Source organism: Notamacropus eugenii, chromosome 3 (assembly GCF_028372415.1).
Source record: "Notamacropus eugenii isolate mMacEug1 chromosome 3, mMacEug1.pri_v2, whole genome shotgun sequence".
Classification (NCBI taxonomy): Eukaryota; Metazoa; Chordata; class Mammalia; order Diprotodontia; family Macropodidae; genus Notamacropus; species Notamacropus eugenii.
This window is the reverse complement of record NC_092874.1, coordinates 430961079-430979534: the sequence shown is the minus strand read 5'-3', so window position 1 is coordinate 430979534 and position 18456 is coordinate 430961079. Positions and strand designations below refer to the sequence as shown.

Here is an 18456-nt window from a genome sequence, read left to right as displayed (position 1 = left end):
GTGTGGCCCTGTATGTGGCAAGGCCACTAACATATTTCCTTAAGTCATGTAGTTTCATTTAGGCCTGAGATTTTTTGGGGTGGAAACGTAGCTCAGACACCTCCCAGGTTACCTTTACCTCTACTCCAATGCTTTTTTTTTTTAAACTTTGTGTTAAATGAGAAATGCAAGAATTGTAGACTACATGGGCCACTGGCTTCAGGATGGAAAGCTCCTATAATGAAGTGTAATCCTTGCTCAAAGATCAAATGTGAGAAGGGCAATCAGGAAGTCTCCTGAGAGCTGTACTCTGTGTAAAGTCATCCACTCAACATTTAGTAGTCTGTCCGAATGCAATTAGCAAGTATGTTTTCCAAAGCAGATCTGTTGGTTTTGAGAAGCACCAGATGGTAGCCCTGGAGGCTGAAAGCCTCCATTCATCCATCCAACTTGTTCAGGCCAGGCCAAGACCTGACCAGCACCTCTCGTAAGGCTGATTTAGGATAAGTCTCTTCTCTAGAGAGCAGAGTGGGGAAAGCACAGTTCATTTCCCCTAGCTTTTTCCACTATTATCAAACCAACAGATATTATGATGGGGGTTGGAGAATGAAGAAGGATGATACCAATACTCTTATTTCCTATATATGGTCAAGTTTGTAAGCCCCCAAATGACAGCATCTCAATGTTTGACTCATTTCGTTGATGTGAACCAAGTAAGGTGATTGCCAGCATTAGGAAAAGTCTCATTGCTAGAATCTGGGTCTATGATAAGGAATAGGAATGATATATTGATTAAAACAGCCTTCGCCCTAGCCTTGAAGACCCTTTGTAATGCTAACACAGCTGTTCTTTAGCAAAATGCCTTTTAAAGCTGGTATAGAATTGAACATGGTTAAGGTTGATAAGTTATTTCATAACTGTGTGAGTATAGACTTAGAATAACATCATCAGTCTACACTGTGCAATGAATGCCCATCTCAAAGAAGCTGAGCTGTGGGAACATGAATTCACGGCCCTGCAGAACTACATTGTAAACGGCCTCAGTTCTTTGGCACCCTGAGCAGGCCACTGACCTACAAGGCCAGGACCCGAGGTCCAGCTACTGCTTCTTCTGTCTGTTTTTTCCACCAGCTTAAGGTGGTGGTCACAGTGTCGGTATGAAAGATTTGAATTTACAGAAATGGTACAAGGCATGATGTGCTTCCTCAAAAGAAATACCATTTTATGTGAGATGTGACTGTTAATAGTAGTGGTCATTTTTGTTTTATTTTAACAAGAGTAGGACCTGATAGTGATTTCACTGGGATAGGGAAGTCCTAGATGAGAAAATATTCTGTGCCAATGAAGGTCAACACCTTTTTTGCAATTTATAGGCTCAGAATCTTTCCTTGACTTACCTAGCATCACACAGCCTGTATGTTTTCAAAGGCAGGACTGGAACCTAGGTCTTCCTGGCTTTGAGGCAGCCTCTCATTATTTTAACAACAAAAACAACCCAAAACTCTTGACTTGCTCAAGGTCACACTGATAGATAAAATAATTAGGTAGTAACGAATCTCAGTCGCTTTCTCTTCTTACTGAATTTATTGAGAAATAAAGACTGCCTTCCTGAGGGAAGGGAATATCAGTTGTCAATCTCTTAGCCAATATTTGGACTCATTCAGCTGCAATATCAAGAGGACCCATAATGTTAATGATACGCACTAGGGCCAGGAAACATGTCCTGTTTGCTCTGACCCACACACAAACCACCTTCCTTATTGCCCATAACTCTTGACTTTAGTCAGTTGAGGATTTTATTTTATATTACCTCACAGTTTTCTGTTACATGTATAAATCTTATCTCCCCAAAGAAACTACAAACTCTGTGAAATCAAGGTCTTCATCATAAATTAAATTTAATATACCCCAATGCAGCCAGTAGAATGGATGCTCTTTGGGGCAAAGACTCTCCCTTTTCCATTAGTAGCCCCAGAGCCGAGCCCAGTGCTTGGCACATAATAGGCACTTAGTAAGGGCTTTTGGATCGATTCACTGAACAAATCCTCTTTGGACAACACATTTTTAAATGTGTTGATCTCAAACTGGTATTTCAGGGAGTGACCTTAAATGGAGGGCCTCCACCTGAGAGGAGAGGATGGGCATTAAAACTGGGTCTTTTACCTCACTGGCCATATAGGTGTACAGGACTTTGCCTTTGATGACAAACCAAAGTGTCTTCCAGTGCCGCTTGCCTTTCTTACGCCTGCTCAGATAGCCGCTGATCGCAGAACCCTCTCCGGAGGCTGCCACCTGTCAGGGTTCAAGCATGCAAGTCATGGTGCCCATTGGCTGGGGATAGAGCTCTCATTGACAATCTAACAACGGGAAGAGTGGGATATACAGGCAGGAAAAATAATACAAAAGAATGGCTTGAAATCAGATACTTTGAATAAGGCCCCAGGATGCATTCAGAACACCAGACTCTGCAAAATAAAGAGCTGGACAACTCAAAACACAGACTATTAGAGAATGAAGTTCGGGAATTCCATACAGGTCAACATTGGTCTTTTTCCATAAATGTGCTGCCCCCTTGTGGTATTGTTAAGGAATTTTTTTCTTCCAACCTAGAGGACTAATCTTGACTAATGCTTTAACTTACATATGTGTACTCATATCTTCCATACTTTTAAAAGAAACCATATTTCTACTGTCTAATTGAATTAAGTTTTATGGCCCTTAGCTGAGACTTTCCTGGGGGTATTTATCCAGTTAAGATTAAATGGGATGCTTAGAAATGGCAATGTTAGAGCTAGAAAAGGGGTTTAGAAATCATATGGCCCAACCCTCTCATTTGTCAGATGTGGAAACACAGAAAGTTGAAGTGGTTTGTCCATGGATAGATAGCAAGTTAATGCCAGATCTAGTTCCAACATCAAAATCTCTTTCCATTACACTAACTAGGTCAGTGCTTTTCCCATAACTGATAGCTTCTCCATTTTGGGAAAGAAAAAACAATAAACAACTTTTCTATGTACCTCAGAAGAAAAACTGTGATTCCAACTTCCTTTCCTCTAACTTTGTCCCCTTCCCCAGTCTCAACCAAAATTTCTTAATACTGTAAGTTGAATTTTCCTTTGCTTTTTCTGAAACTTTCTTCATGAAGTGAGCTGCAATAAATGGGACTTTTGAAGACTCAAAATAGCCCATGCCAATAGCCTGGGAAAGTCAAGTTTTCAACTTTCCTTTACTATTTTGGGCACATTTCTGCAGGGTCCTTCACAAGACCTCTCTCTTGATGTTCATAGAGGAGGACCTGCCAGGAAGACTTAAGAGGTTCAGTGATGTTAATGTATATTTTATCACTGGACTTTTAATGATCCTGTCAAACACATGGTAACAGGATGATAGGCAAGGCCTTGGACTATTAAGCAGTGTTCCGATGTGGGACACCAAGCTAACATAGTTTATGACCTGGATTAGATTCATAGTAGCTCTAATGATGCTTTGGGTTAGAGAATTGTGATACTAAAAGGGATTCCCCCAAAATGCATTAATCCCAGGATTACCAATTCCTTTTGTACCAAAGACTGCCAGTGAAGTTCAGTTATGTGTCCACAGATACCACTGGATGCTGCTGGATGGTGTAGGCTATAGGTGGGGCAGGAAGGAGCAGAAAGAGCAGATGAAGGAGGAGGGAGACATTGAATGTTACAGATCATGGTTGTTTGTAAAGGCTGCCTTTCCTTTTATCTCTGCCTCTGGATAGGCTTTAACTCAGCCCCAGAAGCCAAATTTGCATTACAGATAGGGAGGTTCCACAACTCCCTTCCATGGCCTCTTCAGTCAGGAAGTCCTTTTTCCCTTTCAGAATCAAGTCTTTTCAGGTTTAGTCAAAAAAGTATATTGCAAGGGAAGGTTAGAATGAGTTGAGGAAAGGTCAGAGGAATCAGAGCAAGCATGATAGATAGACGGATCATTTTCCATCTGTCTGATGTTTCCTTTAATGCTGTCCCATGAAAGCTGGCATGAGAACAAATGATAAAAATGCCAGCAGCATTTGTTTGTTTGTTTGTTTGTTTGTTTTTATGATTGTACACCTATAGACCTTCCTGGCAACGTTTCTCATTGTCTTTTGCTAGACAACCTTGGTCCTACCTCCGTAAGAGCTGAAGGAATTTTCTTTTGTTTCTTGAAGACTGAGGGATTAATGCTGTGGAAGACAGAAGAGAAAGCACCGCTGGAAAACCTGGATGATGACACGGGGAAGCTCATGCTCACTGGCCGCTCTGTAACAAAAAAGGACAAGGGAAGAAAAAACAAGTTAAATGAGAAATATGGTCCGCATGATAGAAAGGAACAGGGCACCTAGGCCAGGGAGAGCAGGGCTTTGACTTTTTCCCATGCTAACAGCTACCAAATAGTTCTCCACGATGTTTCCTTTGGCTTCCGTCTAGGTTTGATGTTCTTTGCTTCTATTACCTTTTAACAGCACTGGGATATCCCCCCCTCTTTTCTTTAGTTCTGCATAGCAGCCATCACAGACTTTGGCCAGGCGGTCCTTGAGGTACTTTAGAGGATACTTATTTCTTGAACAATTTCGACAAACGATCTGCAATAACAGAAGATAGGAGACTCATGGAATCATAGGACTTTAAAGCTAGGAGTAGCCTCAGAGGTTGTTTAGATCAGGGGTTATTATATTAGCCTGGAATTTATCAACGTATTTTTTTAAAGTATTTCAATAACTATTTCAATACATTTGGTTTCCTGTGTAGTCCTCTGTATTTTATTTTATGCATTTTAGAATATTATTCTGAGAAGGGGTCCACAGGCTTCACCAGATACCCCAAGGGGTCTAGGACCTTTTATCTGGATAGCACAAGTCCCTCATTTTGTACATGAAGAAACTAATGCAAATATATATGTATGTGTGTGTGTGCATGTATACACACACATACACATACATGTATACACATGCACATATACACAATGTACATGTATGTGTATATATACACATACACATACTATCTATCTATATACACACATATACATTATCTATATATACACACAAAATATTTCTATCTATACATATACAATATATATAACCTATACATGTATGTATATATACATACATATATCTGAAAGTGACTTTCCCGTGGTCAAGCAGTAAAGTTTCCAGACCAAGGAAAGAAAACAGGCCCTTAGACGCTAAATCTTTCTCTTTCCATTTCTATACTCAAACCTATACCATGGAAGCCTCATCTTGTTGACTTACGGTTAGAGTTTGGAAAAGGAACAGTGCCTGCCTCCCTCTCTGCCAATCCAGGCCTTTCCCCAAAAAAACTATTTGTCCTCATTCTCCCTTAAGGAAACCTTCCCCTCCAACCATGGAGAAGTTTTCAGACCTCAAGGGCTTGAGTGGGTTTCCTTCAGGGTTTTCCTGACTCAGGCTAAATAGCTCCTGTAAATGCTGTCTCGTTAGCTCCCTCCTTCTCAGATGGGTCACAGACCATTGTCTTCCCATTCCGATGGCAGGGGCAAGTCTAGAAGCTCACCAACCTACCTTTCCACAAGCATGACAGTGATGTCGTCTTAGGGTGAGGGAAAAGTCACAGCCACAGTTCATACACATCATTACATGGGACACAGGCACCAAGGTAGGAGGCCTCTCACCCAGGCAGATGCCGAGCCTTTCTCGGATCTATAGCAGGAGATGGAGAATTTTAAAAAATGCCCTCATCTCAGACCCTATTCTCATTCCCCTTTAGTTCTTCCCATTCGCCCTGTAGATCTCAAGAAGTCTTAGCCTTTTATTACTTTTGAGTTAGTTCCTAGGGCTTCCCACTCATCTGGAAATCCTTCCCAACTAGAAATCAGGCTTTCTTGTGATTCCCATGGCCCTGTGGTCCCTAGCATGGGCTGAGCATTTCCTGCTGGAGGGTAGTTAAAGCAGCCTAAATCCTGGGCCCTAAATCCTTGACCTTCCTTGCTAACTAACCCTAGCTGGAATAGGGGAATGAACATGGAACAGTTAGAAGACCTGGTCTAGTCCTGATTGCAGCTGGCTAGGTGATCTTGGACAAAGCACTTCCTTCTCTGGGCCTATCTCATCTGTACAATGTAGAAGATGAATCAGATGACCTCTAAGGTCTCTCTTGCTCTGAGACCCTAACCTAAGATCAAGACAAATAGTTGCAATCTCCCCAAGGCCCCATATGGGGGCAGAGGTGGGGCATTTTATGTTGCTAGGGGGACCATCTACCTTGGAATTGCCATAGTTAATTGCATTAACCAGGAGTTAATGCCCTTGGTTGCCAGTGGGTGGAAGGAAAAGTGCTTCTTCTTTCCCAAACCTAGATCCTAGTGATGGATAATAATAAAGACTAGAGATGGTCATAGTATCTGCATCACTAACTAGGGTAGGACAAAGGCTGGCTATCAACATTCAATTCAGAAAAACATTTGTTTAGTCAAACACCAGTTATGCCCTACATACTGAGCTAGGCACTGGGGATACCAAGGCAGAAATGAACCAGCTTTTCTCCTCACAAAACTTTGGTGACACACATACATACCAGTGAAGAAAGGGCTTTGTAAACATTGTTATTCATCAGTGTGAACTCTCAGAATCAGAGTCTTCAAAGCTATAACAGACCTTAGAAACATTCTAATCTACCCCATTCATTTTACATAGGAAGAAACTGAGGTCTATAGTGGGGCAGCGATTCCCTCAAGGTCACACAGTTAGATAATGGTAGAGAGGGGGATTCAACGGCCAGGCCTGGTAGTTAGTTTCCAGTGCTGCCTCATTATCCTTTCTAGGGATGATCTTGCCAAGAAGACAGCATGCCATCCTAGTCTTGTGGCCTGAGATCGCTCTCCTATGGCAGTATTCTTCTCTGCCGCCCAGTTCTGCTCCCTGCTCACCTCAACGCTGTTATGGAAGGCAGCTAGTGTATGCATTTTGTAGTCCTCCGGCAGAGCTCTGCTGAGGCAGCTGTACCATTCATCCCTCTCGGAGCATGAGCTGTGGACACAAACAGAGGGGGAAAGGAGGAGCTGTTAGTTCCGGAGGCAACAGCTGTGTTCCTGAGGCTCAGCCAGGGGTCCTAGCAGAGTCTAACTTCCTCTTGCCCTGTGATCCTGAGTGAGTCACTCTTAAGGAAGTGACTTTTTTAAACAAAGAATACTTGGCTACTTCCATTGTGAGATTTGAGGGGTACTGGGCAGCCCCTGTCCCCCAAAACAACTCTCATGACTGTTATTGTACCTGAAATTTCACCATTAAAGCTTCATTCATAGTGTAACATTGTATTTATATCTGGATGAGACCTTAGAGGTGATTTAGTTAAGTAACATCATTTTACAGGTGTGAAAACTGAGGCCCAGGGCAGTAATTGTCTATCATGATTCTTTTGGATCCTGGATGAGTCTTCCAGGATATTCAAGGAAATTACTGCTTTTGACTTTGCAAAGGAAAATACCACAAATCATTTTGAGGTAACATCTTAATAGGGATGAGCCCCATGAGAACACCAGCTCCCAGGGATTCAATTATCATGACTATGCTCATGATTCTCAAATCTACTTATCCAGCCCTCACCTCCATAATCGCATTCTAACTGCCTATTATATCTTGAAGATGGCCCATGTATATGTTAAACTTAACATGTCCAAAATTGAAATCATTAATCTTTCCCTCTTCTCAACTTTCCGAATACTGTTGAGAATACCACCATCTTCCCAGTCACTCAGGTTTGAAACCTAAGACATCAATCTCAGCTACTCTCTCACAGCCCTCTCCCTTATTCAATTTGTTGCCAAGTCTTGTTGATTCTACTCTTGAAACATCTCTGCTATATGCCCCCTTTCCTCTTTGCAGACCTTCTTCACTTCAGACCTAGACTATTGCAATATTCTGCTGATTGGTCTCTCTGCCTCAAGTCTCTCTCCATGTCAATCCATCCTTCACTTAGTTATCAAATTCATCTTTCTAAAGCACAAGTCTGACCATGTCACTCTCATTCTATAAACCCCCGAGGCCCCCTATCATCTTCAGGATAAAATATAAAATTCTATGTCTTGTGTTTAAAAGCCCTCTATATCCTGGTCCTCTCCTACATTTCCAGTCTTCTTATATCTTACTCTGTGATCCAGTGACACTCCTCTCCTCCTCAGACAAGACATTCCATCTTGCTATTCCTTGAATTTTCATATTGGCTGACCCCCATGCCTGGAATTCTCTCCATCTTTATCTCTACTTCCTGGTCTCTCTGACTTCCTTCAAAATCTAACAAAAATCTTACCTTCTACAAGAAGAAACCTTTTTACATTAAGGCTTAAGGCTCTGTTGATTTTCTGCAATTTATCTTGTATATATTTTGTTTTTACATAGTTGTTGGTATATTTTCTTCCCACATTGCGCTATGAATCCTTCAGATCAGGGACTACTATCTTTGTCGTTTCTTTGTATGCTCAGTGATTAGCACAGTGCCTGGTACATAGTAGTCACTTAATAAGTGTTTATTGACTGACTGGCTATCAGGAAAAGGTCCCAAGGAGGAGGAGGAAGGGTAAGAAGAGAGGACCATTGACAGAGGAGGTAGGAGGATTTCATAAACAACCCCCCTTCTGACTTTGCAGTTTTCATATTTGGACTCCTTAAAACTTGTCTTCTAGTGGAGTCATACTGCTGATATCACTAAACGTTTTGGAAGCAATCATTTCAAGTTTGGGTGCTATTTCTACCTGCATGTGGACTTCCCTGAGAAGGTGCCCCTGTTTAAGATGGTGCTAGGTTTGGAGAAGCATCATGAAGGGGTGGAGGTCTTTCCTTGTCCACTAGATGGAAGTCTCTCCCTGTTTCAAGGGCTGGGAACACTGTTTCCCTTAACCCTTACCTAAAACCTAATCTATTCAGTTGCTGGGGGTCTTCAAGGGCCTATGCAGTGAGACCTTGGCTGAGAAAATCTTAACAGAGTTGGAAGATTTTAGGGCTGGGTTAGAGCTGGGTTTTTTTTTAAAACTTCGTAATAAAGAATAGTTTTTTTCCATGACTTCAAGATTTTTGGAAATGTTTACATTTCCTAGAACTTTTCATTCTCCCATACCTTGCAGACAGCATCAAGCAGGACTCAGCTGACTCTATCTTCAGTGCATAAGGGACTTTTTCCATCACAGGGCGGCTGACCTGGAAAACCAAAAGCTCTTGTGTAAAGGTTGGAGGTGGGGGATGGCATCTTGAGGATAACCCACTGTCCTCACCCTCTTGGCTGGGTGTTCATCCCCAGGGAGCCACAGGAAGTTTAAGACTTTTAAACTCAGTCACAGTTTCAGGGCCCTGGTTCTAGTTCTGCCATTACTAAGCTGTATGACATTGGGTAAGTCACCTAACCACTTTTGGGCATATTTCCCCAACTGTAAAAGACAAGAGTTGGCCTTGATGATCTCCAGGGTCCCAGGAAGAAATTTCCAAGGTCATGTAGTCTAATCACCATTTGGTAGAGAAAAAGGAAATGATGCTGATGATAACAACTTTCTCTCCCTCCCCTTTCCGAAAGTTATTTGTGGTGCCCTCTGTCATTTGGTTGCTTCCCTTCCCCCAAGGCCTTGGCAAAATTTATCTGGCTCTACCCACTATGGGGCTTTCTGGTCCAAGCTTTACTGGATTTACTTTTCCAAGGAGTGTCCAACACTGGAACTAACCCTTAGCTCCCAGAAAATTCTCTAGAGGGAGGCAAACTCCCACCTAAGGAAATTATCTAAGCCCATTTCACCTACTCCAACACAAGTTTTAGAAATTCCCAAAAAAGAAAGACCTGCTGTGCCTGTGACCCATACCTAGCCACACATGTACTCAGACCCACAATCTTCCTTCAGCAGCTACATCTTAGATAAGGCCTTTCCTGGTCACCCAATTACTAGCACTTTCTCTTTCTTTCAGTTACTTAGTATTATTGTGAGTATACTTGGTACATCCTGACCCTTTCCTTCCAGGAGAATGTAAGTTCCATGATGGCAGGAATTTCCTTCCTTCCTTCCTTGCTTCCTTCCTTGCTTCCTTCCTCCTTTCTTTCTTCCTTTTCTCTCCCTCCCACTCTCCCCTCCCTTCCTCTCTCTTCCTTTCTTCCTCTCTCTCTCTTCCTCTCTCTACTTCATTCCTCCTCCTCCTCCTCCTCCTCCTCCTCCTCCTTCTTCTTCTCAATTGAATTAAACCAGCACTACCCTCTTTCCTCACTCCAGCCATTCTTTCTGCCACCAAGACTGGGTTATCTTTCCTTGAATGTTTTTTAGTCCCCAAGCTCCCATCACAGCACCACCACCAGGCCTTCATCACCTCATAGTGAGGAGACAGAAGTCTCCTAATAGATCTCCCTGCCAGCCCCTTCAATCCTTCTTACATGCCCCTTCTGGATTACTCTCCCTAGAACAGTTTTCATTGTATTATTCCCCTGCTCAGGAACTTCAAATGCGTGCAAGATGAAGTGCAATCCTCAGTCTGGCATTCAAGGCTTTCCACAATCTACCTTTTCAGATCCATTTCATACTGTTCTGCCTCCCTCCACTTTTCTCCATCACTTCCTGCTTATTCTTCCTTCTGTGGGTTTGCTCACACCACTGTGTGAATGCCCACTGACCTCTTCTTCACTTATGAAAATATTCCCCATTTTTCAAGACCCAGATCAGGATCATGTCATCCAGAAAGCCTTCCTTGATGACCCTAGCCCACACTAATCTCTCCATTTTCTGCACTTAAGTAATAATGATGATAGCTAGCATTTATATAGCACTTTAAGGTTTGTAAAGCACTTTCCAAATATCTCATTTGATTCTTTCAACAACCTTGGGAGGTAGGTGCTTTTATCTTCCCCATCTTGAGGAAACAGAGACAGGGTAGTGACTTGACCAGAATCACACAGGTAATTAAGTATCTGAGGTTGTCCCCACACTGCAATAATTCAGCAATCACTAAATCACCTGCTGTCTACGAGGCACTGGAGAAACAAAGGTAAAATGAAAATAGCCCCAAAGAGACTTCAAGGGGCTTACACTGTATCAGGGGATGAAATATGTAAGCATTGTGTGTGTATGTTTGTGTGTGTGTGTGTATGTAGGGTGCACTAATAGCTAGAAGTGCCAGGAAAGGCTGCCATATAGATGTTACACATGAGCTAGCCCTTGAAAGAAGAGGCTAAGGGTTCTAGGAGGTAAAGATGAGAAGAAAATGCATTTCAAGTATGGGGACATACCTAAGCAAAAGTGTAGGAAATAGAATGTGGAGTTCAGGGAACTACAGTTAAGTCAATTTGCCTGGATTATACGAAAAGCCTAGAAAGGCAGGCTGCAACCAGATTGTGAAGGGTTTTAAATCAATCCAACACATGATGCCAAGATCCGTTATTTTGTGCCTCATTGTAGGAACCATATCTTATCTTCACAGTTAAACTGGAAGCAAATTCCAGGTCTCCTCCTGTTGTCTCTTCCCAGTGCCTGGCCAAGCACAGGATAAGTTCTTAATGAACACTTGAATTGAATTTACCTTCATGCTGGACACTGCCAGTGTGTTCTTCAGCCGGTATTTACCATCCTTTTGGGGAAAAGTGTAAAGAAGGACATCACTCATCTAGAAAAAGAGAAAAAAAAACCAGATCAGTAGTTTTCTGCCATAGATTTGCAGTTTGCTAAGGGAAAGGAGATTCTAAGCTTCTGGGAGGGAGCTGGAGATATGGGAGAAGTGAGTCTTTCTGCCCCCCTAGGAGGCTCTACTGTGAGTCCAGAAAGATACCAGACCACAGCCCAGTCCCATAGATCATAGGCACAGAGATCAAGAGTTCCCTAGAGTCCATCTGGTCCAATGCCCTCATTTTGTAGATGAGGAAACAAACACAGCGAAGTGAGATGATTGTCCAAATTTACACAACTAGTAGGCTGTCGTAGGCAGGATTTGAACTCAGTTCTTCCTGACTCCAAGTCTAGTCCTTTATTTATTCTTCTATGCTGCTGTAGAAAGGGAGGTACCCAGAGGATTCTCTTTAGGGGAGTTGGGTTTCTTGGAATTTGGTCAAATTTAATGAGACACTGTCACCTCTGAAGTGGAAGAATTTAGTTATCAGTTCAATTGGTGCTCCAGAGGTACCAGTGGAAACTGATCCTGGAGGCAGTAGTATAGCAGAAGAAACACAGGCTTATAGAATAATGAGAGTACAGTGATCTCTTCCATATCACCACTTTTCCCACTGCAGTTTTGATATATCACAGACTGGCATAAGAAATTAAATGGGAAAATTTGGGGAATTCTGCAGAAGCCACCAATGACATGAGGTCAGCAGATGACAATAAAAGTTTAGAAATTGAGAAATGCATAAAATATACGTATAGTATTATATAACATCAACATATTTTATCTTTTAATACCATCATAATTCAGACTTCTTTTCTAGCATGAAATTAGGGCAAAAATAATCTTATGTGGATTTTCCACATCACAGAGGTGCCACCCCTCTGTGATGTGGAAGAGATAACTGTATATATTTTAAGTTTCAAGGACCTTAGAGTCATCTAGTCCAGTTTTACAGATGAGATAACTGAGGCCTAGAGAGTTAAGTAATTTGACCAAGGTCTGAGATAGAGCTGGGATTTGAAGCTAGGTCCTCTGACTAAATCTACCTTTTCTTTCCACTGACCCCATGCATTGATCATAGGATATAGAGCTAGAAGGGACCTTATACCTCATCTAATCTGGTTTAACACCATCATTTTACAGTGAAGTGATTTCAGGATCTTAGGGAAAGAACCTTCTAAGATCATCTATTTCCAATCCCTTCATTTTCACATATAAAAAAATTTTCAAAGACCTAAAGGAGTTTGTGTAAGGGTCACATAGGTACTAATGGACAGAGTCAATATTTGAGCATAGATTCTCTGACTTCAAATCTAGTGCTCTTTCCCATTACACCATGGTCAGCCTAATAGGTAAGAGACCTAAATTCCAGACCTGGATCTGTCATTAACTTTCCATGGCAAACCATTTTCCTTCCTCCAGTCTCACTTTCCTTTTCTGTAATATGAAGAGTTTAGATTAGGTGATCTCTTAAGTCTCCTTCCATTTCTAATGTACTGTGACTATGAGTGTGGGGTATTTACCTATGTTCAGTTCTTTAGCATTCCCAATTCAGTGGGAAAAACCAGCTGCCCTGGAGTGATGGACAGTACTCAGGGCTTATTCTAAGCCATCATGGGAGAAAGGAAAGGCACAGATCCTGGCTGACATCAGCTGCTTCCCAGAATGCCCTGCTGAGCTTGCAGCCTCCAAAGCTGATTTTTTAATTTATCAAGAATGGGCATATTTTCATCTCTCTCTCTCCCATTTTTTTTAACCTGCCCCCAGCGCACAGCGCTGCCATGGCAACTGTGATTAGCATCCCAGGATTTTATTAAATGTTCAGTGTGGCTTTGTTTGCTAATTGCTAGTTGAGAAGTGCTTTTTACTTTCCTCCTTTCTCTGAACCACACACAAAGGGGAAAATGAACCTCTAATCTCCAGCAGCTGAGGGCTTGTCCTATGACTTGGTGTTCAGGGAAAGAAGAAGAATGGTGGTTTCCCACAATAAGAAGACCCCAGTGAGTAGCCCGGCTGGTCACTGGTCCTTTTCTCCAATATGTACCCTGGGTCACCACTCACCTGGGACCTTTGTAGGGTCCTGGGCCCCTCCTGATCTCTGACTAATTTCTCTGACTGGGGCATTAGACAGGAGGGGAAAAACACGATAGTTTTCTTAAAAAGCATTTTTATCCCATTATATCAGAGCTGGCAGATACCTTAGAGATTAGCTAGTCCAATCTGATCCCTTTAGAGAGGCGAGGAAACTGAGGCCCTGAGAGTGGCAACGTGGCACAGTGCACAGAGCACTGGACTGGGAGAAAGACCTGCTTTGCAGTCCTGGCATTGATCTGTATTGCATGACCTCAGGCACATCATTTCCTTCTTTGTCAAAATGAGGGAGTTGGAATAGGTGGTCTCTAAGGTCCTATGCAGCTTTAAATACCATGACCTATTATTATCGTGGAGGTGAAATAATGTCCTAAAATCATTAAGCTAGTCATGAAGCTCAGAGACTTACACCTGGATCTCAACTTCCAGATCCATTCAATTAAATTCAACATACATTTATTTTTCCTGTGCTTTTTAAGAAAGGAAGCATTAGATTTGGAGTCAAAGAGGGAGTAACTAGGGATACAGTAGAAAAAGCACTGACCCTGAGTCAAAGCCTGGAGTCAGAAAAGACCCAAGTTCAAATCCAGCCGTGGACACTGGTTGTAAGAACTTGGGACAAATCACTTCATCTGTCTGCCTCAACTTCCTCAAATGTAAAATGGGGATATTGATAGCCCTTATTTCCTAGGGTTATTGTGAGGATCAAAGGAGATGATATTTGTAAATCATATAGCATAGTGCTTGACACACAGTAGGCACTTACTATATGCTTGTTTCCTCCCTTCTTTTAACATACTACTGTCATTTTCTCATGGGAACCAGAATGGTGCCCCCTTTTCTAGGATATTAAGTCCAAATTCTTTATTCTGGTATCCCCGACCCTTCATAATGTGATCTCCCACTCTCTTTCCAAACTCTTCACCCTCTTTTCCTAAACTCACACTTAAACCAGCCTGGTTGTCTCACTCTTATGTTCCTCTGTATTTTTGTGCCAACTATTTCTCTTGGAATAACCTGCCCCCACCCTTCTCTATCTAGTCACAACCTTTAAGACCCAGTTAAAGTAGACCCTCCTCCAAGCAGCATTCTCTGACCACCCCAGATCTCAGTAATCTCTCTTTCCTCTCCTCTCCTGTACCCCTTTTCTGTCACCCTCAACTGTCCTGTACCATGTCCTCTGATTTTATTTTCTTTCATGACCCAGCTCTAGAGTACTACAACAGGTTTATTACACATTACTCCCCTTCATGAATTCTGGGGTCCAGACAAATGGAGCAATAACTGTTTCTCTCAAATGGACATTTCCATCTCTTCTCTCTCCTGTGCCTAGAATGCATTTACTCCTCATCTCTGCCTCTTAGAATTCCTAGCCTCCTTCAGAGCTCAGCTCCAGTGACACCTCTTCCATGGGGTCTTTCCTGAAACTCCCCTGGCTACTACTTCCCATCAAAAACCAAAATAAATTTTTTATGTTTATTATATTGTATCTAATTATACACACATATTGTTTCTCCATTAGAATGCAAGTTCCTCAAGCTCAAGCACTATTTCATTTTTGTTTTTGTATCACCACCATCTAATCCAGTGCTTGGTACATAGTAGGTACTTAGGTTTGTTGACTGATTGTTTTGAGTATGAATCTTGTTTTCTCACCTGGACCGTAAGCTCCTTGAAGAAAAGAACTGTGTCTGATTTGGATTTCAGGGAACACTGTAGGCACTCAGAAATATTTGCAGTAGAACTTGTGGGGAAAGACTAAATTTGATGTGAACTCTTGAACAGTCTTTACTAGTTAGCCCTGCCTCTCTCTTTGGTTCTCAGATCTCCTCCAAGCCCTTCTCCTTAGAATTTAACATTCTCCAGTTTTAGAATGAGGTTCTTCTGTCTACAACACACACCCACACTAAAGCCTGAGCTGTAAGGTTGTCTCATCTCTACTTCTTCCAAACCCAGGAAGGGCTTGACAGAAAGGGGACCCCCAGCTACCCACAAAGGCTGCCTGTCCCCTATATTTCTCACTGCATGACAGCAGGTTCTGTAGAGGAATTCTTGGAAGGCTGAGATCAGAGAGACTGCCTCCTTGGGAGCCTCCCATGGGTGTGTAGGGATGGAGGGATGGTGAGTGGGAGGGGGTGCGGCTGAGTTAGCCCAGTCTGTGCAAAAGCCTTCACTGGAGCCAAGACCTCAGGGGAAAGTGGGCCAGCCAAACACCAGAAACATCCTGGCAGGAAGCCCCAAATTCAACAATATCACTGGCCAAGGGAAGCCTGATGACTCTAAGGTTTGAGAAAGGTCACTCACACACCCATATAACAACTTAGACACACACACACACATACACACTTCACACATACATACACACACATACACACTTCACACATACATACACACACACTCCTTTATAACCCCAAATTAGCTTAAAGTGGGTCCAAAACCACTCCAGTTCTTCCTATTTTTTTTTATATTTTTTTAAATTTTGTGCTGGTTAGGCAATTAGGTTAAGTGACTTACCCAGGGTCACACTGCTAATAAGTGTCTGAGGCTGGATTTAAACTCAGGTCCTCTTGACTCCAGGGCCAATGCTCTATCCACAGTGCCACCTAACTGCCCTTCGTTAACTAAGATCTGTAGTACTACCTCACCCCTTATCTATCTGGCAGCCTCAGTCATCCGGAACTCAACTGAAAACCAAGAAGGGGGACCAAAATTGTTGCCAACAATATACGCAATAAAAGTTTGTGTGTTAGAAATACTACTACTACTACTACTACTAAATGTCATGATAGTGCTTTAAAGTTTGCATATCCCTTTGCATACAATAACTCACTTGAGCTCATTAACAACCCTACACACAGATATTATTATTCCCATTTTACAGATGAGGAAACTGAGGCTCTGACATGCCCATAGTAACACAGGTGGTGGTATGGTCTATAGAGGGCTGGACTTGGGTTCAAGGAAGACTTGAGTTTGAATTCTTTTTCAGATACTTATTACCTGTCTCACCCTGGACAAGTCCCTTAACCTTTCTTATCTCAGTTTTCTTATCTGTCAAATGAAAGGTGTTGGACTTGATGACCTCTAAGTTCCCTTCCATCTCTACATCTATGATCCCACAACTCCATGCCTGGCATCCTATTTAGTATGCCTTTAGGTTCTCAGGAGAATTCCATCAACCCCTTACTTTCTTGAAAGAATACAACAGTCCGGATATTTGGTTCAATGCAGAGCAGTTGGAAAGAAAGGCGGATGGACAAAAGCAGGCACATTGATGTCAAGTGAAGACAGAGGAGATGCTGGTTGGTGTCCTCTGTTTAAGAAGGTGGGGAAGCACATCCCACATTTGACAACGATCCTAGTCTTTCTCAAGGCCATCCTGAGGGCACTGGAGGCCCCAAGGCAAATCCCACCTTACTAAGAATCTGGAGTTAAAGTAGACTCCAAGAACAACCTTTTAAAGGAAAAGAAAGCTCACCCAAGGAAGATGGGGAGAGATGGGGAGGAACAGCTTTGTTTCCTCTTTGCGGGCAGGGTTCAGGCTTTCTTACCACTCCCTCATATTATGTAGATTGCCCCTCATTCTTCCTCTGGGGAGGGCCAGTTGACAATTGTCCCTGTAAGGATAGATCTTCAGGGGATCTTGGAAGTCACTCAGCTCAACCTTCATTTTACAGATAAGAAAATGGAGACCCAAAATGGTTAAAGTGACTTCCCTAAGACCACCAAGCATGTGTGCCAGGTCTCCAATTTCCATGCAAATCCTTTGACTCTCTATCCTGTGAGGTTTCTATCATCCCAGAGGGATTCAATGAAAAGAATACTGGGTTTGGCATCAGAGGACTTGTGTTCAAATCTCAGTTCTGTATAACTTTAGACAAATCCCTTCTTTCTGGGCCTCAGTTTCCTCATCTGTAAAAGGAGAGAGTAGGGCTGGATGATACCTGAGGTCCCCTCTAGTTCTGAATCTAGGGTTCTATGACCTTTCCCCATCAGACCATCCTTCCATCTCAACTTTTCTCCTTTCTCTTTGGTGAGTATGAGGGGAGGTTTTTCAGAGGATGCTCAAACTGGATTAGCTTGTGACTTCCCAGAAAAACAACATAGTAGGTGCTTAGATATGGGGCTGTAATTAATTCAGGTCATGCCTTTAGCAGAAAGGAGAGAGGTAGTTGCCACTGCAGTTCTCTGACTCTGATGCTTTTTAATGGTTACCTGTCCTTCTGCCTCAAAGTTAATTGTTCCAGAGGTCCGTGTGCTTCAAATGGACCCCAGCCTTGAACTTCCCTCCATCTTTTCTCCTCACCTCCACCCATTGCAGATCCCAGGGTTGTAATTCTTCATTTCTCTCTTGATCTTTTCCTAGGATAGAGGCTTACTGAAGCTTATTAAAAGTTTGTTTATTTTTCTTCTGACTTTGTCCTTTAACCAAAGGACATTGCAGTAGAAGAGCACCAGGGAAAAGAGAAATTTTAAACTTGTGAGTTGTTTTTTGGTTTTGTTTTTGGCAAGTAAATCACTGACTGGGGGCTCAGAGTTAAACAAGAGTTATTGATCCATTTTTAGATATTTCCAGTACACAAATAAAAAAAATCCCTATATTTCTTTCTAGGCAATGAATAAATCGGGGGCTGTTGGGGAAAAGCAGGAGAACTGTCACTAGTTGGGCTGGTATTTTAGGTGAACCTTGGTTGTTTTCCTTTTCTCGTTCCCCAGTCATAGTTTGAGAGGAAAACCCGCCCAGAGGTGTGGCATTCAGACAGCGGCTGGAGAGACAGTCATAC

General features: G+C 42.4%; 1 protein-coding gene across 1 annotated transcript in view; it reads right to left on the bottom strand.

The window, feature by feature from the left end:
• The window catches only part of FGD5 (FYVE, RhoGEF and PH domain containing 5), a 175500-nt gene that overhangs the window by 4269 nt on the left and 152775 nt on the right, over window positions 1–18456 (bottom strand). The window contains exons 13-19 of the mRNA XM_072598387.1: window positions 11501–11584; window positions 9072–9151; window positions 6889–6988; window positions 5525–5662; window positions 4441–4570; window positions 4117–4247; window positions 2143–2271 (exon numbers count right to left, since the gene is read on the bottom strand). Of these exons, the coding sequence (XP_072454488.1) occupies window positions 2143–2271; window positions 4117–4247; window positions 4441–4570; window positions 5525–5662; window positions 6889–6988; window positions 9072–9151; window positions 11501–11584 (792 nt within the window). The remainder of the gene's footprint in view (window positions 1–2142; window positions 2272–4116; window positions 4248–4440; window positions 4571–5524; window positions 5663–6888; window positions 6989–9071; window positions 9152–11500; window positions 11585–18456) is intronic.